At 40.2% G+C, this 26748-nt stretch overlaps 1 protein-coding gene across 1 annotated transcript in view; it reads left to right on the top strand.

The window, feature by feature from the left end:
- Positions 1-4999: 4999 nt before the first annotated feature.
- PALMD (palmdelphin) overlaps positions 5000-26748 on the top strand; it is a 51429-nt gene continuing 29680 nt past the window's right edge. Inside the window, exons 1-2 of the mRNA XM_059377289.1 lie at positions 5000-5457; positions 23403-23483. Of these exons, the coding sequence (XP_059233272.1) occupies positions 5413-5457; positions 23403-23483 (126 nt within the window). The 5' untranslated portion in view covers positions 5000-5412. The remainder of the gene's footprint in view (positions 5458-23402; positions 23484-26748) is intronic.

Below are 26748 nucleotides of genomic sequence, written 5' to 3' on the forward strand. Positions count from 1 at the left end.
CAGACCTTCTAAAAGACAAGCAAAAGCCTAGAGACTTTCCTTCTTCAGAACATTGGCAAATTTTTAGTCTCTTTCCACAAGCACTCACATTTCATATCTCCTACCTTCCTACCTAATCTTTCCCTCTTCCTGTATGTTCTAAAGGGTCAACAGCTTTATTTTCCTAAAATATGAATTGGATCTTTCATCAGCCACTGCCCTAGTCCATTTTTCCTGAACATCAAATTCTAGGTATGGACGTATATTTCCATCAATCTTTCTGTCTCATTTCTCCTCTCTCCCAGGTAAGGACATCTCCTTTCTGATCCTCTATCACATTATGTGATAATCTCACCCTTAGAAATGGCTTTTAGGGGGCAGTTGGGTGGGCTCAGTGAGTTTAGCCTCTGCCTTCAGCTCAGGTCATGATCCCAGGATCCTGGGATCGAGCCCCACATCAGACTCTCTGCTTAGCGGGAAGCCTATTTCCCCCCTCCCTCTGCCTGCCTTTCTCCCTACTTGTGATCTCTCCCTCTCTGTCAAATAAATAAATAAAATCTTTTTTTAAAAATGGCTTTTAGGTTCTGCTTTTCCCCTACAGTGGCTTTTCTGCAACATACATTAATCTTTATCTTCTTCAACTCGTTTCACACTTACTGCTTATGCTCCACACTACCATTATTCTATGCTATACTCTCGTGGTTCCAAATAGTCCAATAGTTAGAACTTTGTTTTATCACAATACAATGACAGCTGGTTTACTATTCTTTGTCCCCTAATTTTTTCTAACATGTGTCTTACCTCTCCAATGAGATAGTGAATTCATTTTAAGAAAGGGCACTGTCGGGGCGCCTGGGTGGCTCAGTGGGTTAAGCCTCTGCCTTCAGTTCAGGTCATGATCCAGGGTCCTGGGATCGAGCCCCACATCGGGCTCTCTGCTCAGCAGTGAGCCTGCTTCCTCCTCTCTCTCTGCCTGCCTCTCTGCCTACTTGTAATCTCTGTCTGTCAAATAAATAAATAAAATCTTTTTAAAAAAAAAAAGAAAAGAAAGAAAGAAAGAAAAGAAAAGGGCACTGTCTCAGAATCTGTTATAACTCTTACTTCCTAACACAAGATTGGGTCATTGATTTTAATTTCTAACTCTTGACATCTTCATTTACATTGCTTGGCAAACACCAAAGTCTTTGGTAAAATTCGTTTAACAAGATATCTAGGAGCAGATAAGTTCTACGGATTATGTGTTTTACAGAGACTGAATTTGGTCGTGAGTATTTAGTTAATGTTTAATGAATGCTAGTTCACTAGATTCTGCTCCATTGTGAATTACAGTTCTAGATATTTTGTGATCCAGCTCACTTTCAGAGATGTGACGCATTTTGTAAATCTAGATGAGGCTTCTTTCCTGAACTCCAAACTCATATATCCAGTTTCTCCTCAACATCTCCATGAGGTAACTAATTAACTTGTCCAAAACTGAGCAGTTGGTATCTGCCCTCTCTGTCAGAAGAAAACTATGTCACCACTTCCCTATCTCAGTTGATGGTCAACTCCATTTGCTCAGTCCAAGAGTCATAGAGTTATCATGAATCTTCTCTTTCTCTCAAACTCTGTATCCAATGTCAAGAAATCCTGTTGTTCTACTTTAAAATATATCCGCAGTTCAACCAATTCCCAATAAATACCCTTATTGCTCTCACCTTGGCTCAAGCTGGCATCATTTCCCAACTGGATTACAGCGATAGTGTCCTACCTACTCTCCCTGCTTCCATCCTTGCAAAACAGCTAGGTCACTCCGTTTCTCTGTAAAAAAAATATCTCAAGGGCTCCTCACTCCACACTGAATAAAAACAAAGTCCTTACAGTGTCGCATAAGACCTACGCAGATTGAGACCTTTTACATTTCCAGCCACCTCTGTTACCATTCCCTGCAGCGCTTCCTGTCACACCACAGTGGCCTTGTTCCTAAAATAAGCCAGAGAAAGTCTACCTTGGGGCCTTTGCACAGACTTCCCCTGATATGTTCTTCCCACTTGAATACTTGTGGCTAACTGTTACCCCTTCTTCAAGCATTTATCCAAATGCTCCCTTTTCATTCTAAATTGCAAATTGCAACCTTCCACCAGTTAGCAATCTTTATTCTCTTCCCTTGCTCTCTTTTCTTTCCAATGCATTTATCACTGTGGCTGTCACAGAAATGTGCTGCCCACATATCCAGCTACAGGAACATAACTGATAAAGAGTGCCAGCTGTTGCACCCTGAAATCTATCCCTGCCTTTGCATCAGGACCCTATCTCTCAGGGTCTACTCCCAGCCAGTGGGTGAGTAGGGCAGAAATGCTATAAGCTCATTCCTGACAGACATGGGCCCTCTCTGGTAGCTGACTTTGGCTCCAGGATTTTTTTTAAGTTTTTTTTTCTTTTTCTTTCTTTCTTTCTTTCTTTCTTTCTTTTTTTTTTTTTTAGGGGCACCTGGGTGGCTCAGTTAGCTAAGCATCTGCCTTCAGCTCAGACCATGATTCTAGAATCCTGGGATCAAGTCCTGCTCCTTGCTCAGCTGGAAATCCGCTTTTCCCCCTGCCTGACACTCTGCCTGCTTATGCACTCTCTCTCTCTCCGACAAATAAATAATTAAAATCTTCTTAAAATTTTATTTATTTACTTATGAGAGAGAGAGAGAGGAGAGCACACATGCCATCAGGGGAAGTGATGGAGAAACTCAAGCAGACTGGGCGCTGAGCACAGAGCCTGACACGGGTCTCCATCTCACAACCCTGAGACCATGACCTGAGCTGAAATCAAGAACTGGCCATTTAACGAACTGAGCCACCCAGATGCCTTGGCCGCAGGACTTTCTGATGGCCTTGCCAGTTTGACGAAGCCTGCACTGCAGCTCAGGCAGTTCCCACAGCACTCTCCTTTCTCTTCCTCTCTCCCTCTTTTGAGCCAGACTTGTGACACGGTCTGACCACTCTTTCAGACTCCAGGCTTCCGCCCTCTTTGCCTACCTCCCCAATCTTCTCTCACAGAGTCATTCTCTTAATAAAATCTAGTACTTTCCACCCATCTTGCCGGTTGTTTACTCAGAAGAGTCCAACAGAACCATCTTCTTACCTACTCTGTTTTGCTTGCTTATAATGTTTATCTTTCATTACCTACCAGAAGAGAAGTTCCAGAGAGCAGGAATTTTACTCATCCTTGTATCCCAGACACCTAGCACAGTGTGTGACACATCACAGGTACTCAATAAGTATGTGCAGAATAAATGCATAACAAATGCCTTTAAAATATTAGCAATTAGGAGTATTATCAACTAAATAAATGAATAAACACAGAATGGTACCAACAGTTGTCACAACTCTGCTCCCTCCTAAATTCCCTGGTCTTATTTTATCCAGTCCTCCCCTACACTAGAAGACCTTTGGGTTTTCCCACAGCAGAAATGATATTTGAGCGGTAAATTGTTTTTAGGAAATATCCAGACTAATAATTGGATAACTGCCCATCTGTTCCGGGCTGCAAATAGCAATTCCGGTTGAGATATTCATCACTACTTCTCCCTTGTATTTAATTTCATCCAGGACCTACACAAACAAAGTAAAAAATTCTGAAGGCTTGATTTTTTTTAAGCACAAGTATCCATCCAATAGTCACCAGACTTGGCCCAGGCCTAATCAATTCTCCACTTCTCTAGTTTCCCAAACCATCTCTTTCGAGTATGTATGAACAAGGTCAGGCTACTCTCAAGGATGATTTCAGACTCTTGACACTGATGGGATTCACTCTGCCATTGGGTAGCTCCACATGACAATATGGAAAAATCTTTTCTCTCTAGGGCCACTAAACTACTGTAGAGATTCCCAAGGAGTTCTCCCTAAGGGGTTTGCTTCCAGATGTAAGTGTTCTGGAAGCTAGATGGAAGAGCAGGCTGGGGGTCCAACTCTTTCTCATGAAGACTGATTCAGCCTTCAACCTGTGTCTTCCCTTGCCCCATTTCTTGGGTAGGCCTTGATGAACGGCTCTCATGAAGTCTGTCAGCCAGTCTTGGGTTTGCCATTATTAGCTAGGCAGCAAATTACGGCTCTGAGCCTCGGTTTCCTTGTTTGTAAAGTAAGGATAATAGCATCTATCTCCCAGCACTCTGTATGATATTTAGTATGTGGAGTATTTCTCTATAGAGAGTATTCAACAAAGATTAGCTATTATTATTACGATCAACAATGTGTAGGAAATTAAACCACATGGTCACTGTCTGGCTTGTCTCTTTAACGTGTTCAGCTGAATGTTGATCTGAAGGTGCTTGATAACATCCAAACACAGAACAACAAGGTAGATGGTAATTATGGTTTACTGCACAAAATTTAATCAAAGAAATCAAAGAGGAAAGAAAACAAGATCAATGGTAAAGCTTCCAGCCTCTGCTAAGTGTTTCACTGGGCTTGGCTTTCTTTTTCTAAAGGTCAGGGGAACACCCATATAATGTCAGACCACACGAGTTACAAAATGTCTGGCCACACTTTCAAAGGCTTGCTCCTTTCTCTTGCAGCACTGGTGAGGTCCGAATGGGCACCTTCCTGAAAGCCCAGAGTGTCATTTCTGAATAAGGTCCGAGGAAGAATGGCACCCCGTGGCAATCCAAGACAAGAAATAACCGAGGGTGGTACTGGATGTTTAAATCACACCCAATACTGTTCAGTGGGCCGAGCGTCACCTTAACCCCTTTGATTTCTCCCTGACCTCAAGACTCCAAAATTTGAAAGCAACTGCTTGAGTGGGAGCAGGAGGGAGACGGAAGGGTGACCTGAGGAAAATTTGCCCCCATACTCAGTTCTGAGATAAACACAGAATTTATTATTATTGCCTGAAGCCGGTCAGAGGAAGAAAGGCAAGTGAGTGGCTTGCCCCAGTCAGTCCAGGCGAGGCTCTGTCTCTGCAAACTCGGGAGGAGGGTGCAGGTAAACTTTGGACACACACACACACACACAGACCCACACACACCCAGAGGTGGCCCTGTGTCGCTAGAGCACAGGCCGATGACACCCTCTGCCTCCGGGCTCCCTGGGCCACTCCTGGAAAATAATGAGTTGGGTAAGGAACAGTTAATGAGAAAATGTGCCTTGCTAACTGTGCACATTACAACAAAGAGCTGGCAGCTCCTGAAGGAAAAGGGCTGGTGCGGCTGCCGCTCAGACTTGTCAGTCAGCTCTCGCCAGCAGCCTCAGGGTCTGCCTCCCCAGCACACTCTCATTACATGTGTCTGTCTGGCCGGCTCTGGACATCTGCTCAGAGACGCTCCTGCTGCCTCGGGGGTTCCTGCCTTCCTCCAAGGGGGCCAAGGGCTTTCTCCCTGTCACCCCTCGCCTCTTCCCCAGGAGGCTCCTGCTTTATGGTAGCTTGGGACTTCCTGCCCCCGTCTGCCTGCCCCTGACTTCCAGCATGGAAGAAGCCGAGCTGGTGAAGGAAAGACTTCAGGCCATCACAGTAAGTCTGCGTCCAGCTATCACTCGGGGAGGTGGTTGCTGAGGGGAAGGGCAGACGCGCTGCTGGTGCCCCGGGCCGCCTGAGCTCCGGCCGCTGAGTGGAAAAACAGAACTGTCATCCTTCGTGGACGCGGCTCGGGCGCTCTCTTAACCCCTGTGACCCTCTGTCATTCTTGGGCTTCAGAACCTGCGGGCAGGGCAGTGGTCTCTGTATTTTCGCCCAACTGTGCCGGCCAGCCGTCTTAAAGAGCAATCTGAAGCTTGGGAGGCAGTTCGGTTCACTGTCATGTACCTTCTCAGTACCTTAAAAAGGCAGTTTGTCCAAAAAAAAAAAAGGCAGTTTCTCCTCCAGTGGGTATTTGCCAGACAGGGGATTAAAAAGCAGATCCTCAACTTGGAGACTTTTTTAAAGCAAGGAATACACCCAAAAGTTAAATTCTTTGAAATGGGGGAAAGAGGAAGAATAAAACAAACAACTTGAAACTTTTTATCTGTTATGAGGTAGTATGTTCCAGAGAGCCTAACAGAATCAGAATGAATGTCATTGTACTTAATTAAACTAAGCATTAAACAAGAGAAAAGTAGGTAAAAGCACGTATCAGATTCATTCTTAGAGATCAGTTTTCAGCAGAGTCACAAACTGAGTAAGATCCTGATAAAGGAATGCAATGCGTGCAATGCTGCGGATTTGGAAAATATCTCCTTAATACCGGGAAGGAAAATAGTGTATTTTTTATGTCTGTTCTGGGAAATAATCGAAGCAAGAAATAAACTACTTTCCTTAAGTGACCTGGCTTTTTTTTTTTTTTTTAATTTTCTGAAATCCTGTATTTGGCAGTAACCTGGAAATCTGTGGCACAGTCAGTTACGATTAGCTACAATTTGTGATATAATTTTCTTAAAACTTGGAAATCCAGATCCCAATTTCTCAGCATTTTCTGCCACTGAAATTAGCTGTCAGAAAGAAATGAGTACTTTTTAAAAACTGATGTTAAATCAGGATGGGTAGGAGGATATTATTCTCTGCTCTTCCAGTTCCCAGAGCATAAATAATAAGGCTAATCCAAATTTAGCATTTTTATTAAATGGATACAATGTCTTAGTGTCACCCAAAAATGATTCAAGAAGTTGAAGCATTTTCTCAGCCAATAGTAAGGAACCAGAAGTCCAGACGTCCACCAATAAGGTTGGCGCTTTTCCATAAGACAATGCTTTTGAAATGTCTAGCTTCTAATTAGTACATTTCCCTTTCTTCAGAAAACTTTGCTTTGGAACTATTGTTTGTTTTGTTTTGTTCTTTTTTGTGTGTGTCTTTAAAGTCAGCCACCGTTTCAGCTGTCAGGCTTTAAGGGACAGGAACTGGGCCCTGCTCTGTTGTTTTTGGCATGGGCTTTTTGCATTACAGCTGTTGTCTAAAGGTTACTTTATTACACTGTGTGAGTTGTGTGGGCACCAGCTCAGCCTTTGCTTCTACCTCCCAAATTACTAAACTATATCATGTAGCTGGCGAAATACACAAGCCCGTTGTTCCCCACTTTCCTTCTGGAACTATAGCACAGCCTTATTGAAGCCCACATTCCCTCCAGAGCACCTTTTAACTCCCACTGAAACAGCACGTGGTCTGAAGTTATGACTGCCTCCAGTTATTCAGGAAAACCAGGAATTTGCACTGAGGGTTCCAAATGAAAATAGAGGTAGAACAAGAGGCATCACGCCTTCCAAGCAGGCAAGAGAGTAAGTAGGTTCCTGAGTATACTGGTGTGTACTTTTTCTGATGATTAACACACACGCATACACACACACACACACACACATACACACACACCTACACTTTGAATTGTTCCATTAGCCTGAACTATTCCATTAGAAGGAATTAAGCAAATCTCCAAAGTAAGATCACAAAGTAATTCTACCTTGGACGTAAATTGTTTATATGAAGGTTACGGAGGTTGCGGGGGGCGATTGGAAAAAAAAGTTTTGGGGAATAAATTCATACTAGCCTTCACCTCACCAGGCAAAACTCAGTCCCATTTGTCACAACCTAGAGGGGAAAATAGAGCAGTGGTGTGTCCATGGAAACAACACATCCACCTCCTGCTAGACACCCCGGGACATGCCAGCTTTCCCCACCCTTGTTTTACCAGGAAGCCACCTCAGCACTGCCCCATCCCCCCTGGGAAAATGAAAACATACAGTATCCAGAAAATTCGCTGGGACTGTTTCACTTTAGAAAGTACTTAAAATTTTCGAAATCTCTGACCTAAACTAAAACTCAGACACAGTCTTCTCATTTTAACTGTTTTCTTCCTATTTCCTTTCACTGAAGCAATATGTGTATGCTTAAGAAACAAAATCATAAGACTTTTCCAATGTACGCAAACACAGCAATTCATAGACTTTCTTAGGGAACGGGGGGAAAAAAAAACCTTTTTACATTCTCAGATCTATTTGATTTTTTTTTTAAAGATTTTATTTATTTATTTGACAGAGAGAGATCACAAGTAGGCAGTAGGCAGAGAGGCAGGCAGAGAGAGAGAGAGGAGGAAGCAGGCTTCCCGCTGAGCAGAGAGCCCAATGGGGAGCTCGATCCCAGGACCCTGGGATCATGACCTGAGCCAAAGGCAGAGGCTTAACCCACTGAGCCACCCAGGTGCCCCTCTATTTGATTTTTATATTAAAACTTGTTCCTCCATTTCCTCACTGTGAAACAAGATGCTCTTTACTGTACAATTATTCCACCTGGTTTTGAGTGTCCAAACAGTCATTATTTCCACTGCAAGGAGTTGAAAAACACAAATGTCTATGCCTAGAACTTGACAGAACCAAGTGCCCGCCCGTCCTCTTATTCCTCTAAAAAATAAATAAATAAATAGATAAAGCACAGTAAGTAGGTGGAATGTGGCAGTTAGGTTCTCAGATTGAAAACTAATACTGTAATTGTGTCCTTCACTTCTATCAGTAAACTGAATTTTAGATTGTCAGAAGTCTTCTCAAAAACTCAAAGAGAATAAAGAAAAAATTATGGAAAGTACACAGAAACAATTGTTTAAAAACCAGTATATCAGACTGGGTATGTCAAATATGGATTCTATTTTATACATGTACTCTCACGTTCTTCCTTCATTACTTTGTCCATGTACCAACCCTTCCTTCACTGAATTAATCATCAAAGTATCTCTTAGCCAAAGAGTTCAGTTTTCAGCTGTAACTCAAAAACAGGACTGCTTCAAAGTGATTAGATGAAAAGTTTCTTAAGGCTTTTTTCAAGTTAGTACATATTTTAACAAATAGCCAGTTTTTATACAAAAGAAGAGCTATTGAAGTAGACTAGTAATTTGAATTTCACTTTTAATATCACTGGGATAGATGACGCTGATATTTCCAGCATCCTCAGGAAGAGTGAGATGAAGGACTGACAGTTATCCCAACAGAACTCCTCTCTGGCAGGAAACTTGGCCCACAGTAAAGCCAGTGAAAGACCTAGACCAATTCCTTCCAGAAAAAGAGAGATCCCCTCCCTTAGGAGTAGTAACATTCCATATGTTCTCGACATCCTACTCTGCAAGGAACGCTTTATCTTATCTCCATTCCTACCATGACCTTAGAAAATACAGTTCCTAAATAACATGGGGACACTCACACTGGAAGACTCCTAGACCTTAAACTGGCTAGAGATCATAAAAATAGCAGTTTGGGGGCTGACCCCGGAAGAATTCTGAGAACGAGAATCGATTTTTCCGAGAACAGACCCAGCTGGGGAGTGAAGAGATAAGAATAAAGCGAACGTTTTAATTCTCATCAAGGTTTATCTGTAATTGTTAGGAATGTGTGCTATCAACCCGTCTCCTCATTCCTTTATTCAATTAATGGTGATCGAGCACCTACTATGAGCCAGGCCTTATGTATTTAAAGGAAAGGAAGGGAAATACTACTACCAGGAGTAGGGAGTGGGCTGTGGATCACAGCGACGTTGACAGGACGGGCCTCACAGAGGGGTGACATGTAAGCATAGATGTGGAGGAGGTGAGCTCTGTCACAATTTAGACAACAGAACTAATCACAACAACAAGCACCTGCCTAGAACTGACTCCATTTGGAAGGGAGCCATATAAAGTCCTGACGCTGGAATTTGAGCAACGGAGCCAGATTTGCCGGCCAAAGCCGCTCGTGACGCAAAATAATAAGGAGCTCTCACATTTCCCCAGATCCACTCCCTATTTCTTTCCACTTCTAAGGAATTTTTTCTAGACTTGTAAACGTGGGAACTTGGGTGGTAGAAATTTCCTTGCATAAAACAGAAATCCACCCAATACAAAGACCAACATTAAAACAAGAACACACACACACAGGTTCTAGTTAATTCATTAGCATGCATAGCCTGTCACCAGACACCACACTTCATCCCATTCCTTTTTTGTCGATATCTGGGATCTTCTAGTGTTTAATAAGACAGCTGATGGCCTCAAAGCAGGACCTGCTACATGATTTATGGGGCCAGCACACAAGGAAAATGTGGGGACCCTTGTTCAAAAAGCACTCAAAATATCAACATGGCAACAGCACAGCGTTAAATGAAGTGCTGGGCCCTTCTCAGCATGGTGCCAAGTTACCCCAGAAACCAGCCCTAATTCTACTTCCTGGGCCCGCCATATATATTTCTCCCCCATTCATTCTGCCTGTCAGATAGGAAAGTAAAAAGGAGAGCAAGCCTCCTGGCTCTTTCCTGAAGATAAACCCTTACGTGTGTTTGGATCATTGCCTCATTTAGAGTTCTAAGGACTTCTTAAAATCATAATGGCTAAAAGAACGCAAGAGGCACCGTTGTTCCGAAGTACCTCGTGGTTAAGACAAAGTTACAGGAAGGTCTTCTCATTTGTCTTGGGCATCTAAAGACAGCCCATATCAATGGTACATGGAGACGCAGGAATCTCTTCAGTAAAGAAGTCCAGTGTGAGAATTAGAACAATCAAGCCTCAGCCCAATTTTCCACAGAGCCATACTGAGATTGCATGTTTCTTCCAGAGAGGGAAAGGTTGCTTCAAACAAAATGTGCTGTACCACATTTCTTTGCCAAACATAATAGCCCACCCACAAAGGAGGGCATGTGACGAGGTATAATAATTTCGATAGTTATTAAGGAAACTGCTTTTTGATAACAGGGTGAGGTTTTTCCAGCGTGCTACAGAATGATAATGCTGCTTTGCCAAGACTTCTCCGAACAAGGATCCCCAGGAACCTTCTGCATAGTACTGGATGGTTAAAAAACAAAAGCTGCTTCTTTACAAAACTCGGACTGAAGTAAATCAGAGTCTGAGCTCTGAAGTCTAACTAGAGTATAAACAAGGGTCGCAGGGCTCTGGCTAAAACTCAAACGGGGCTTCCACTCCCTCATCCCCCGTCTCAAATGGCCTAGCTTCTCTAAAAATAAAATATAAATCTTTTAACTTATGTCAGTGACAATGATGTCATTTGGGGAAGAGACTCCCTTAAAATTCATTGCCTCCACAAGTCCCCTCAACAAGAAGCCTGTGGGATGTCTGCTTTCCTAAGGGACCATAGGAGCAGTTTGAGTGAGATCCAAACTTTTTTTTTTAATGTTTTTTACGGGGTTTTTTTTTTACGTTTTTTAATTTTTTTTTTCCATAAAACCCCCAGCGACTGAGAGGACTCAGTCAAGCCCTTAGAGACATGGAACCAGATAATTCTCTGAAGCTCTGAAAAGAACTCAAAACTGGTTCCTGTCCGAAGCACCATGTTTTCCATGTGTAACTGTGTCTGTGATTGACATAGAGGTATAACGTATTCAAATGAGCTACCACTGTTACTCAAAATCCACCTAGGCTCACAGATCTAAAACATAAAGGACATTTCTTAAGTGAAAGAATTACAAGATTAATAATGATAATAACAGCACCTATTGTCACATAGCACCTAGACCTTAAAATATATATATTCTATATATATATAAAACTTTCACATCTGTATCTCATTTGTCCAAATATCCTATGAGTATTTGTGATAGCAGATGTCATCGTTCCCATTTTGTAGGTGGAAAACCTAACACCATGAAAAGCTAAGGGATTCGTTAAATAGCACAAGTTGGGTCAATTCTTCTGCTTGTCACACTCTCTGGCCGCAACATCACAATAAAATTCTAAGAAACCTCAAAACCACAAACCTCACCCCATTTAGAACTTCCTCTGTGGTTCACTCTTAATAGAGTTTGAAGTGGAAGAGAGAGAAGAATCTGTAGAGGTTCTGCTTCACTTAACCGCATTTTCTAACCCAAACCAGTCCTTCAGCCCTTAGAGTCTCCTCTGCTTTCCACAGTCCACAGGGGAGTAGAGGTGCGAAAAGAGAAAGTGATGCCATTTCAGAAGCATTTGTAATTGCTTCGACAGGGCTGGGCTGGCACCATGTCCCAGAGCATCCCATACTCCGAGACTGTGACCTTCCCATCTCACTTCCATTACACAAGGTCTCTTCCCTCCAGCCGAGATTTGCTAAGGCAGGGACATCACTGCATCTCACACAGCTCCCCAGCACTGAGCTCAGCACTAGCTGGAACACACACACACACACACACACACACACCTTGTGAATGAGTAAATGAATGAAGGCCATCAAGCTGAAAATATTTTTTTCACTAAAGCCAACAACAAAGTTCACCATCACCCTTGAGTTTTGGGGGGTTTACCTTGTGTTTGTTCTTTATCCTTGTTTGTTTTGTCACTATTCGTTAGAACAAACAGGAAAGGACAAAGGAATAAATGAGTAGCCCAACTGAGTTTCATTTCGAGATGTGTCAGAGTTTGTTCTCTGGCTAGGAAAGAAGTCTAAAGTTACTGAATAAAATAAGGTTTAGAAAATGCGTGCTTTTTCATTCACCTCATAAGATGTAGTGATAACCACATCCAATGCCCGTGGATAACTTCAGAATGAGGGTGTTTCAGAACTAGGATGCAGAAATAATCATAGAGCCAGGAGAAAACATAGAGATTTCCTGCTCTAGCTGAAGAAAACTTAGAGAAGGTCCATATCCCCATCTTCACGATGCTATGCTCCAAAGATGCTCACCCAGCTTCTCCTTAAATGCTTCCAAAAGTGTGTCCATACCTCACCCAATACCCTCTCCCATTTGAGAACAGCCCTCTGTGTTAAGTTCAGAATCTCGTTTCCTTAAAATCCCACTCACCCACTCACCATGGCTCCAGTCACTGAAGCCATAGGGCTTCATTTTCTTGATTTCGATCATTGCTCATATCACAGGCTCATTCTAGACACTCTGAAATGTCAGTGTCAGCCTTAAAATTGGGTACTCAAAACACTGACCTGTACAGAGTGCTTAGTGCTATACCATCTTGTTTGGGGAGCTATATTTCTAATGACAGGTTTGAGAAAAGGTGTGGTATAAAGAGCATCATCTGGGGCTCCTGGGTGGCTCATGGATTAAGACTCTGCCTTCGGCTCAGGTCATGATCTCAGGGTCCTGGGATCAAGTCCCATATTGGGCTCTCTGCTCAGCAGGGAGCCTGCTTCCCTCTCTCTCTCTCTGTCTGCCTCCCTCTCTGCCTACTTGGGATCTCTCTACTTTTCTGTCAAATAAATAAATAAAATCTTTCAAAAAAATCATCATCTTTGGAGTTATAGAAATTTAGATTCAATACCAGTTTCAACACTGGACCAACCATACCATTTGGGGAAATTAATACACTCTAGTCCTTAGCTTCAGTGTCTGTAAAGTTAAGAATAACCATTAACTTAAAAGCCAGTAGCCAGATACACAATGAATACACAAAAATCAGTAACTTCCTGAAAAACAATTATTCGTCAGAAAATGAAATACAAAAATATCTCATTCCTAATAGCTATAAAATTAAAAAACAACCATTAAAAGCTGAAAAGAATCTTACTTAAGGAATGTGTAAGATTTATACAAAAAAACTTTTATACTCTTATACCCACTATGACAAGGAAATGTGCAGAATTTATATAATGAAACTATTAAACAATATGTGTTTGGGGAGGCACACCATTCCCTAAGGTGAAGCTCAAATACCAAAAATCCGTCATATTTTTCCAAATTTATTTTATGTTTAATGCAATTCCAATCAAAATCCTCAAAGGAAGCATTCTTTTTTTTATAAGACTATATTTATTTGACAGAGAGAGAGATCACAAGTAGACAGAGAGGCAGGCAGAGAGTGAGGGAGAAGCAGACTCCCCACTAAGCAGAGAGCCCAATGCAGGGCTCGATCCCAGGACCCTAAGACCACGACCTGAGCCGAAGGCAGAAGCTTAACCCACTGAGCCACGCAGGCACCCCAAAGGAGGCATTCTTGTTCACTGCTGGTGGCAGCATGAAATTACTAAACAAGACAGTTTGGCAACTGGTAGAAGAAAAGTCAAAAATAATTTTATCCTCTGACCTAGAATTTTATTAACAAGGATCTTATACTAAAGAAAAATAAGAGATGCACTCACAGATGGAGTCCTAAGGTGCTCACGACATAGCAAAGTCATTTCTTTTATTACAAAAGTAGAAGCAAACTCAATGTCTAAAATAGGAATTTAGCTGAGTAAATAGAATGCATATATGTATGTGTGTATACATATATACTATAATATATATGTGTATATTACATATAATGGAATAATATGAAGCCATTAAAAATAATTTAGAATACTATTTAATGACATGACATATCATTGTGTTCATGATTTATTTAAAAAGTTCAGATTACTAAATATGTAAAATACACCTCCAATTTTATGTGAGCTATAATATATCACACAGATATAAATCATATATAAGAGTATTGATCTCTGATTATCTCTGGATAATGATAGTTACTATTAGGAGTAACTTTTAAAATTCTACCAGAATACATGGTTTTTTGGCTTTTTTTTTTTTTTTTGATGGAAAGTAAGGTGGATAGAGTATTGTTTGGGTTTTCAATTTTATTTCTATAGGAATTTTTAAAAATCACTCCAAGTCCAAGTGGAAAAAACCAAAAAACTATTGCTACTAATTAAGACATTTTAGACAAAAGCAATAAAGCTCAAAAACTTGACCAATAAAATGTTAATTTGTCTCATCAACACATTATCTAAATTATGTACTATTAATACCAAACCCAACTATGCAGGTAACCTGGAACCAGACCCTAATATACATACCAAATTAGTAAATGATAAAAATTAACACTTTTTTTTAAAAGTAAATCAATAGGAAAGAATCCTTTGATAGAGCTATAGATCAGCCAAAAATTTGGAAAAAAGAATATTAGGTCCTTGGCAGTTACCATAAATCAAAATAATTCAAAATAATTCAGCTAGATGCAAGAGGCTTTTAAAAAAAATTCTTTAGGAAACTGGAGGAAAATATAGATGGATAATTACTGTATCTCAGACAATAAAGATATTAAAGACATCAAGATAATAGAGTAACATTTTCAGCACTTTTTTTTTAAGATTTTATTTACTTTTTTGCCAGAGAGAAAGCACACACACAAGCAGGGGGAGTGCAGGCAGAGGGAGAAGCATACTCCTTGCCCAGCAGGGAGCCTGATATGGCACTAGATCCCAGGGCTCTGGGATCAGGACCTTAGCCCAAAGCAGACACTTAACCGACTGAGCTACCCAGGCAACTGAACTTTTAATACTTCTAATAACCCAGAAGTAAAATTTAAATGCAATTTAAAAAATTACTTGCAACTAAAATGACAAACAAAAGGTTATTATCCTTAATTCAAAGAGTTCTTACCCATTGATAAGTAAATAATTAATAGGTTTTACAGAAAAAAGGGTAGACATCACAAACAGGCATTTAAAAAATAATTGATACAGATAGCCAAGAAAATTATGAATATTTCCCCACACCAATCTCAGAAATCTCATTAAGACATCAAAATGAGATACTATTTGACCTATGCAAACTGCTAAAAGAACTTTTACTTGCAATATTCGTAATTAGTAAGGGTGAGGTGAAATATAAGTTAAAACTATTTTTCATTGAAGTCTTTTTAACAATCTGTATTAAGAATTTTTAAAACATCCCTATACCTAGGTAACTAACTTCTAGGGATCTATCTTGAGGAAATATTCAGAGAAAAGTGGTTCAAAATTTACATACAAGGAACTTCATCACACAACTACTCATTATAACAAAAGATACAAAGCAGCCTAAGGGGCAGAAAAAAGAGAGAGACTGAGGTGAACCATGAGAGACTATGGACTCTGAAAAACAATCTGAGGGTTTTGAAGGGGCGGGGGTGGGAGGTTGGGGGAACTAGGTGGTGGGTATTAGAGAGGGCACGGATTGCATGGAGCACTGGGTGTGGTGCAAAAACAATGAATACTGTTATGCTGAAAAGAAATTTTTTAAAAAAAAAGATGATGTAAAGAAGAAAGAAAAATAAAATAAATAATCCACTAAAAAAAAAAAGAGAGAGACTGAGCAAATAATGGTATTCTAAATAAAATTTAATATTTTTATTAGTAAAATGTAGTAACATGAGAGACACTCATGACACAATATTAAGTACAAAAAATGGAACACAAACTGTGTATGGGCCCCCTCACGTGGTTTGCACGTATGTGTATGTAAGGGTGCACATCTGTGGTTTGGGTATCCTGAAGAAAGAATGGAATAAAATGCATCAAAATGTGGACAGCAGTTAGTTCTAAAGCCGTGGGAGTACAAGGGATTCTTATATTTTTCTTTAAAGTTGTCTGGATTTTTTTAATCTTCTACAATTAACATATTGTACAAAGTTCCATAGCTTACATTTGTTAAGAATAAAATTAATCATTAATTTAGGTCCAACATCCCTAATAGACAAGATATTTCAAAATCTTGATTTGGTCCTCTTTTATTTCATTGATTCCTAAAACTAGCTGACCGGGAGCAGTTTCTAACAATAAATCTTCCAGCACCCCCTACTTCACCCTCAAAATTCTGAGTCAGAAAGTTACCTCAATACATTTATGTTTGTTGGTTTATTGGATTTAATTTTAGTGTTCTCTCTTCTTAGAGGCATTGGGGTTTTTTTAATGTTAATATAATCACTTTCAACTATATTTTTTTGTTTGAATTTACACAAATTTCTGGAAGAATAAAATAAGAAACTTTGTCCAAAGCCCTGCTAAAACCAAGGTATTGAATTTCCGTACTCTAGATATCATTTATCAATTTCTTCACCTACCTACTGGGGATAAACATGGTTCCTACTTCAAAACATTTGGGGAAGATAAAATAAATTGATTCATTGAAGAGTTTTAAGTAGCTCCTGTCTCATAAAAAGTTATCTGTAAATGTTAGTTATTGTTGTAACCACCATAATCATCATCGGCCCATCTAGAAAAATTAAGCAAAAGAAAGTTTTAAATGCTTCATTTTTAATAATCAAATGTTATCTCTCAGACATTGCTTGTCTAAATACAGCATTGTTTAATAATTCATTCCATGACTTTGCCAGGGATTAACCAGTAAGTTCACGAATCTTTAAATATTCATAATTCCCCCATTGTCCCTCTTCCAAAAATTAGGACATTTGCTACTTTCAGTCTTTGAGACCTCTTCTCCCAAGATTCCAAGGTTACTTGACAGTAATTTTCTGTTATGTTGGGGCACCTGGGTGGCTCAGTCTGCTGAGTATCAGACTTTTGATTTCAGGTCAGGTCATGTTTACAGGGTCATGAGATCAAGCCCCACACTGGGCTCTGTGCTGGGCGTGGAACGTGTTTAAAATTCTCACTGGCCCTTCCTCTGCCCCCCCCACCCCTGCTTAATCTCTCTTTAAAAATAACAAAAATAATACTAATAATTTTCTGTCATGTCTATAAATTTTCTACTCTCTGAAATGAACCCCATCAGAGTCTGGACAGCTCTGTCTTCAGTGTTCTATTTCTTCTTGTGCTTCAGTTTTCCTTTAAGCTTATTTGCTCTACCCTCTTCAGGGTTAGAATTATTCTCCTTAATTAAAAACATGAAAGCAAAATAGAAACGGAATAGTTCTATTTTCGTCATGTTGCTATTATACTATGTATCTCAGCGATTGTCCAATGATTGCCTTTACCTTTTTGCTCTCAATATGACTTAAGTATACATAATCATTTATACACTTGTGCTTTGTGTGCTCTCAATGTTTTTCACATGATTCTCATCTGCACATCACGTGAGGTTTTTTTTTTTTTTACATTTATTTATACTATTATAAGTAGGTACCACTGGCTAATCTTCATTCTTGGTTTCATGAACTCATTGGAGAGCTCTCCTTGATTCCAAACTATTTGGTTTTGTTTTATAGCAACTCTATTTTCTTCTTACCCAAGATCATTTGTAATTGTGTAGCCATGTTTCCACTTGTAAACTGCCCAGGCTTCATGGTCTACCTTCCCTTTTGAAATGTTTGTCCCTTTTCCAAGAATTTTTTAGGAAATTTTCAAGACTTTTAGAAATCAAAGTTTCAGTGCACTCTAGTGAACCTCTAACTATGCTCAGGATTCTTTTCTGGGAATGTTGTGTTAGCACATCCCTTTCTTTTCATGTTACCATTATCTGCACATTGAAATTATAAGATACTCAGCTTCTAGCAGAATGAATCTGCTAGATTCATTCATTCATTCATTCATTCAAATCTGAAATGACTAATTTAATTAGCCTAATTTGTCAAGTTCTATTATAATTTCTGATTGACTTCGAAATAAAATTCCATATGGATTCCCTTCCTCTTCTACCCCTTCAATGTAGGCGCTTCCTGAAGGATCTGTATTTAGCCCTCCTCTCTTTTCATAAATATGTCTCCAGTCGTGCTCTGACCATCTTCTGACTTCAGCTATCCCTTCTGAAACACTAACATCTCTATCTTTGACCCCCACATCTCTCTCCAACCAATGTTTCAACGGCCCCCCAGATAACTCTATCTGGCTGTCCCAAAGACACCTTGAACTTGGTGTGAATCCATCATCTCCCCTACCAACCCCTCTTCCTTCTCCTGAATATCTTGCCTCTGTTGACAGTTCTGCCCTACCTAAGCATAAAAGACTTTTACTCACATTTGACCCCTTCCTTTCCTGCATCCATATGTCACCAGTTGCCAAGTCCAACCAACTTTAACTCCTTGGTCTCTGACAGACATATGTTCTCCTATCCCTTGCTCAAGTTCTCCTGGCCTAACTGATGATCCCCATTTGCATGGTCCTCCTTCAACACCTACTACCCAATTACACGAGATTAAACTTCTTAAAACATGGTTTTAACTCTATGAATCCTCTCCCTCTGAACACTTTTCATTGCTCTCTATCAGTACATAAGTAAATTCCAAACCTCTTGTCCTACCATTGAATATTTTCTATTAAGGACTTCTCTTCATCCTCGTATCCCTATTTTTTTTTAAAGATTTTATTTATTTATTTGACAGAGAGAGAGAGCACAAGCAGGGGGAAAGGCTGAGGGAGAAGGAGAAGCAGGCTCCCCACAAAGCAGAGGAAGCCCCACGTGGGACTCAATCCCAGGACTCCGGGACCTCGACCCGAGCCAAAGGCAGTGGTTCAACCAGCTGAGCCACCCAGGCACTCCCTCTTATCCCTATTTTATTTCCCACTACCCATATGGCAACTTAGATTCCAGAATTGCTATTCTAGAGAATGTACCAATTTTCTACCTCCAAGCCTTTGCTCACATTGAGCCCTGACTTGAGTGCCCTTTCTCCCCCACTCGCCTGCTCTCCAGCAGCCATCCAACATACTCTTCACAAATGCTACATTAGAGCCTCTTCCAACCACATCATCTAGAAACAACTGCTCTCTATCTCCCCTCAACTCTCATAGAGCCTTCTCTTGTGTCTCAGGAAAGACATTTCTTTAAAGATTTTTTTAAATTTATTTATTTGATAGACAGAGATTACAAGTCGTCAGAGAGGCAGGCAGGGAGAGAGGAGGAAGCAGGCTCCCCACTGAGCAGAGAGTCCAACACGGGGCTCGATCCCAGGACCCTGAGACCATGACCCGAGCCAAAGGCAGAGGCTTTAACCCACTGAGCCACCCAGGTGCCCCAGGAAAGACATTTCTTACCTTTTTTCTTAAATTATATAGTTACTTGGATGAGTGATTTTCTTTTTGTATAAGAATGTAAGTTTGGGGGCACCTGGGTGGTTCAGTGGGTTAAGCCTTTGCCTTAGGCTCGGGTCATGGTCCCAGGGTCCTGGGATCGAGCCCCACATCAGACTCTGCTCAGCAGGAAGACTGCTTCTCCCTCTCTTTCTGCTGCCTCTCTCCCTACTTCTGCCTACTTGTGATTTCTCTGTCAAATAAATAAACAAATAATCTTTAAAAAAAAAAAAAAGAGTGTAAGTTTCTTGATGAAAGAATCTACTTTTTTTTTTTAAGATTTTAGTTATTTACTTGACAGAGAGAGACAGCAAGAGAGGGAACACAAGCAGGGGGAGTGGGAGAGGGGGAAGCGGGCTTCCTGGCAACCAGGGAGCCTGATGTGGGGCTCTATCCTGGGATCATGACCTGAGCAGAAGGCAGATGCTTAATGACTGAGCCATCCAGGAGCCCCAAAAGTATCTACTTCTGAAAAAATTTTAAATACTGCACAACTTCAAAGGTCACCCTGAACAGAGTGTTTGTACATAAGTACCCCAGTATTGGATAAATTAATCATTAAATAACTTGGGATCAGTCTTGTCCTCTTTACAGATTCAGGGATTCTGGAATATTAGCTCCTTGTTAACCTATAATATCTCTAAAATAGTCACACTCCTAAGTACGGTGCTTATTTTTATCAAGTACATGATTGCAATAATACTGGATTATGGGTGTTCACAATAGCTTTCTAGTTGCGCAAGATAAACTAATTTTCAACATAATCAAGAGGTAGGCTTATACGGAATTGGAATTTGTGGGTGTCAACTGCTAAAATATTCTAAGTCAGACAGCTAAAAATCTATCTACGCAACTGTTCATTAAATAGAAGTCTTCCTTAGTTGAACATTTAAAAAGTAAGCATCAATGCAAGTTATTCATAAAAGTTAACATTAATAAATATATGATGTGCCAGGTTATAACGGATGTCTATAGACATGCTCAAGCTCCTGGGGTAATTTTGGGAAGCAGATGGCATCCCACATCTATTTGTTTCACGATAATTTTGGAAGGAATTAGCAGGCTATGGTAACTTTTGGTATACTAGCAATAGAGCTAGATATGTAACTTAAGGTTGACTTATTTATTTTGTCTTAATAAAATTAAATTACTGCCACCTTATTTTTCAGTAATTCTTATAAGCCCCTATGAAATTTGGCAAAAGGATAATAATCTGCTATTGAATATTTTATGAGGAAAATGCACTTCTATCTTAAAAGAGAATCATACCTATAACATTATAAATTATCTTCTTAATTACCTAGACTGACATAAGGGAGGCATCATGTTACCTCTGAGAGAAAAAACACTGGTATTCCTTAGCAACCCTCTATAAGCCTTGTGTTGCCAAAACACTTCAGATGCCCTGCCTCTACCCACACAGCTTTCCTTCCCTTATTACCAACCCAAGATGAAACCAGCCCAAACTGGTTATTGAAAGGGGTGGGGAAGCCTTGCTAGGTTCAACATCATCTCTTATACTTAAGGCACTCTTCTCTATGGGCTACCTGTGGCGTAAGGGAGATGATTAGACACCAACACTAAATATGGAATGAAAAATGGACTCCCTTCTAATGAGAGACCCCACTCCTGTTGCCAGCCAGAACTGGCCACAGTTCTTCATGATAGACAGGACAGTGAGGGAAATTTTAAGAAGTGGGACTGATTTCTCACTAGGGAAAATGGTGTGGTGAGTTGGCTAAGAGTGTGGAGGCTAAACTCAAATTGCCTGGAATCAAACCCTAGGTTAGCCACTTACTAGTTGTGAGATCTCAGACTAATTAGTTACTCAGTTAGTTAAACTTACACTTCTTCTCCTAAGATGAAAATTAACGCAATACCTTTGTTATTATGATGTTCAGTGAAATAGTGCCTGTAAAATACTTACCAAAATGTTTGGCCTAATATATTTAAAATATTACTAATAGCTGCTCAATTTACAACCTCTAGATAGAATGGAGAATTGACTCACAGGTCAATTCTCAAAGAGAGTTTTTGTTCCTAATGACCAGATCTGACCTAAACAAGTAATACTAAAGACCACATTTGTTGCCTAGCTAATTTTTTTTAATTTTTATTTATTCTTTTTAATTTCTTTTCAGTGTTCCAAAAATCATTGTTTATGCACCACACCCAGTGCTCCACGCAATATGTGCCCTCCTTAATACCCACCATGTTGGCACACCCCACACCTCCCTCCCCTCCCCTCCAAAACCCTCAGTTTGTTCCTTGTTGCCTAGCTGATTTTTTTTTTTCAAAATAACTGCTTATAAAATTTACAAAGTAGGTTACTGATGAAGTCATATATTCTTCTAACACACAAAGAAAAACATGACATCAAGTTGGAGAGTAACATGTTGTTTTTCTTCGACAAATGTACCTGAACTTAAACATCAAAAAAGAGTTTTTATCTTCAAAGGGGTCACATCAGGAAGGCTTGCACTTATTTCAACAATGTTGCCAAGCATTTTTGGAACTCTTCCTTCCAAATTACCTTCTGAGCCTGCTTCACATTCTTTCAGTTGTCTTCACTGGCAACAAATTTTTATCCTTTGAGAGTTTTCAATTTTGAAAGCTGATTCAAAATCCCCTCTTATAAAAGAGACGGAGGATAATGTCACCTCTGGTCAAAAAATAAGGAAATAAGAGCCTTTTTGCATAGCTTGTAAAATGCCTCAGAAAATTCCAGAGAGGGACTCTCTAAGATATTTCAGGCTTATGGAAGCATTATCAGAATTAGTGTGCTACTTTCTGTGATTAACAGATTATGCCTTATTTCCTTAACTTTATTAAACAAATACTTACAGAGTGTTATGCGTCAAACACCATCCTAGGAAATTTGACGTATATTTAACGCTCGTATCTTATGAGCTTGATTCCCTTATTATCCCCATTATTTCAGATGAGGTAATTGAGGCACAGAAAACTTAAGAATTTTGTCCAAGAACACAGGTTTAGTAAATGGCAGAGCCAGAAATCAAACCCAGGCTACATAGTAGTAAAGTACATGCTGTATTTTCTAAAAAGTACAACCACCGGGCATTAACAGTTAGGCTTCCTGTACTACATAGTAGTACAGTACATGCTGTATTTTCTAAAAAGTACAACCACTGGGCATTAACAGTTATGCTTCCTGGGTTTTTTGAGGTAATGCAATTTAAACTTGGTGAAAGAAACTCCATCATCCCATGAATTTTTTTTTTAAACTGGAGCTAAAAGCTCTCTTACTGTTAACAAGCATTATCGGAACCCTTTTTTCTCTATCTTCACATAGCGAGTTATACAAGGAGGAAACACTCCCACCTTCTAGCTTCCTAGTTTTCAAACGTTCTGTAGGCTAGCTATCCTGTTTTCCTACATAAGCAGACCTTTTACCCAGCAGTTTCTTCAGTCCTGTGCCAGGAATAGTCTTTCTCCTCACAGGGTTTCCTCAGGCTTATTTCAAAATTCCCTCCTTAAAATTCACTTTTTCCATTGCATCACTCAGTAGCGCAATCTTGCTAGATTAATAGGGAAGATTTTTTTAAAGCGGACGGGAGGAGAGTGGGGAAGGAAAGACATTGAAATATTTTCAAGTTCTCTTTGAAAAAGCACCTTCTATCGTTTTCCATCAGCAAAATGTTTTGAATGTCTCATTTTGCCCCCCTTCCCTTTGAAATATGAGTTTCCAAAGAAGCTTTCTACCAATGCCAGGAGCGTACGACTGGCCAGCCATTTGGTAATGACGACAACCCCAAGGAAACATATTTAAGCAAATTGAAAAAATAGATTACGCTGGAACTCCTTTTATTTCAGGATAAAAGAAAAATACAGGAAGAAATCTCACAGAAGCGTCTGAAAATAGAGGAAGAAAAACTAAAGCACCAGCATTTGAAGGTAATTTCTGATTTTAATTTCATTTCAATGATTTTGTATTCAAATATCCTAATGGCATTCAAAATCTCTATAGTAAAGATGCTTTGGGAAGGAGAAAATTCAGCATAGTTTTACTAACACCCTAATAACTGTAGGGGAGGGCCGAGAAACTAGTAATATTTGCATAGGAGGTTAATATCTTCTGGTAAACATGTAGAAAACAAGTTTTTATTACTTTTATCCTTTATTATTGAATTTCCTCATTTTCTTGGGTAACCTTGAGAATTTAGCCTTGATAATTTGGCCCCCTGAACACAATCTTGCTTAAGATCCCTAGGGACCAATCCAGCTAGGAAGTCCCTTTTGAAATAAACGAAAGGCAAGCTTTCCCCCAGGGGGTGCACAACAGACACTGTCTGGCCTGGTCAAGGATGTTAGTATTGAAAAGCTCAGTGCCATGAATCCAATATTGTTTGAGTATGTTTGGGGGGTTTTGTTTCCTTTTGCTTTGTTTTGTCTTGACAAACCATGAGATCATCACCAGAAATAAACCTCCATTTTTAAAATCAGACTTTACATATTCTTTGGGTGTGGTCATTTTGTAATTAAAGCACACTGGGTTTCAACATTTTATTATGTAGCTTCGCCACAGGATGCAACCAAATGACAAACAGGAGGTCCTTGTGAACAGACCCCAGCAAGGAGCTACCTCTCTGGCAAGGCTGCTACCAACAGATTTAATGAATCCCTCAGTGAAACAATGTCGCACACTCATGGGGTCTACACACTTAGGTAAACATGCCTATTTCAGCTGCTCCTAGCTTTCTGATAGTTCAAGTGACCTCCTCTGAAAAGAAACATCGTTTAAGATTCCAATTAGCCTCCGTTCTCTAAATTCCGTTTGCCTGTTTGCCCCTATATAAATTGACATTTCCAATGTTTGACGGTTAATTTCAAAGTATAGTTAACCTGCTATCCTTGCAGTGGGTCACATTGAATTTACATGACGCATAGATAGAGCCAAGAAATGCAGTGTGCGTAACCAGAATGATCAGTGAGATTAAAGCAAACTTTACCAAGTTATTTTGGTGAAAGTCAAATCAAAAGGCAAGTCCACAGTGATTGTTGAGCTGAGCCGTTTCTAACACCATAACCAGTGCTCGTTCTCTCTCTCCCTCATCTCTCTCTCTCCCTCTCTCTCTCTCTCTAGTACAAACACACCCACAGTTTGAGGCTCTCCATAAACTAATGACTGGTTCTGAGTAAATGGATAGCTCTCTGGCATTCAGCAATTGCTATCCTTGTCGAGCGGGTCGCCAAACAACGGTAGAGCTCACACTAGGAGAAAGGGTTAAATATCCCGAGTTCATTCTAGGAGGCAAGTTAGGCATAAGTACTCTGACTCTGACTCACTGAAAACTCCATTTCCGAGGTGGCACCTCTTTTCAATATTTGCCAAAGTCAGTCTAAAAAGCCATACATGAGGGGCACCTGGGTGGCTCAGTCATTAAGCATCTGCCTTCGGCAGGGTCCTGGGATTGAGCCGTGCATCGGCGGGAAGCCTGCTTCTCCCTCTCACACTCCCCCTGCTTGTGTTCCCTCTCACTCTCTTCTCTCTCTCTCTGTCAAATAAATAAATAAATAAATAAAATCTTTATTTTAAAGAAAAAAGTCCTACATGATCTTCCATATAGGTTTGCTTTCAGGAGATTGTTTAATCCAATCCAAACAGAATATTTATAATGTTTTGGATTGCCGAACACTGTTGTGCAGATTGTGTACGGCATAAAAATACTGAGAAAGGGGTGCTAAAATCCCTGCTTACACTCCCTTGGAACTGGGCACGCTGGCATAGAGCTGGTTCTGGCTGAAGGATAGCATTTCTTTTTCTCTGCACAAAGGTGCCATACATCTTCCCAAGCTGTGCCCTGAGCCAAAGGGGTGGGGTGAGAAACAGCAATTTTTTCTGATTTTCATATTAATACCACAGAGACTAGCAGTGGTCCTGGAGAGCTGTAGCCCTTCTGCCTGCAACCTAGTGGGGAACCCAGGATTAAATAAAGAATTAGGACAAGATAAGAGATGTTTTTTGGCGGGGGAGGGGGGTGCCTGGGTGGCTCTGCTGGTTAAGCAACCGCCTTCGGCTCAGGTCATGATCTGAGTCCCGGGATCGAGTCCCACATCGGGCTCCCTGCTCGGCAGGGAGTTTGCTTCTACCTCTAACCCTCCCCTCATGCTCTCTCACTCTCTCTCTCTCAAATAAATAAAAAAAAAATTTTTTTAAGAGATTTTTTTTTTTTTTTTAATTTAAGTAAGAATATAAGGGAGTAACTCTTTAATCTGAAGTGGTCAAAGCAAGACTATTAAAGGTGTGGGATTTCAGCTGAGTCTTAACCGACTGGTAGGATTTGTATGAGTGTATAGAGAGCCTTTGAGTAAAAAAAAAATTACTAATTACTTATTACATGTCAGGTACTAAAGAGGACAATAAGAACACATAATAAAGTTTGACCTAGGTCTTTACAATGAATAACTGACCCAGAACCTTGAGATAACACAGAAACACCGTGATGAGTCCTGCTGATTGGAGGCACAAACTACAAAGGGAACACAGAGGAAAGAGTGGCTGTTTGCATCATGTTTTACAGAAAATGGTAAGCTGGACCAAACAGGAACGAGGCACCATTATAAATGGGGCTCGGAAATGTGCAGAGGTTTTTTTTTTTTAAGATCCATTTATTTATTTATTTATTTATTCGAGAGAGAGAGAGAGAAAGAGAGAGAAGAGTGGGAGAGAGAGTCTGAAGCAGACTCCCTGCTGAGCATGGAGGCCCCCCACGGGGCTCAATCTCACGACCCTGAGATCACGACCTGAGCCGAAACCAAGAGTCTGATGCTTAACCAACTGTGCCTTCCAGAACCCAGAAATATTTTTTTTAAATTGATTCTACAATACCCTCACCAAGTCAGGAAAGCTCTATCGGCCCCTGTAGTCACCAGGTATTCTTTGATGTTCCTCTTCATCCATCTGTCTCCGGTCCACTGACTATCCTCAGCCCTTTCCTGATTGCCAACTATTTTGTTACACTTCGATGACACACTTTAAACAACACAAACGCAAACATTTACAAAGCTCTGCTCTGTGTCATTAGTACATACGTTGCAAAATAAGAGTAGTAATTCACTCATATTCTTTGGCTCTGGAACTGGGCAATCATACCAATGACATGCCGGAAAGGGAATTTCCAGGGACATGAGGAGTGTTCTAACTTTCAAACATTTCTGA

Source organism: Mustela nigripes, chromosome 14 (genome assembly GCF_022355385.1).
Source record: "Mustela nigripes isolate SB6536 chromosome 14, MUSNIG.SB6536, whole genome shotgun sequence".
Lineage (NCBI taxonomy): Eukaryota > Metazoa > Chordata > Mammalia > Carnivora > Mustelidae > Mustela > Mustela nigripes.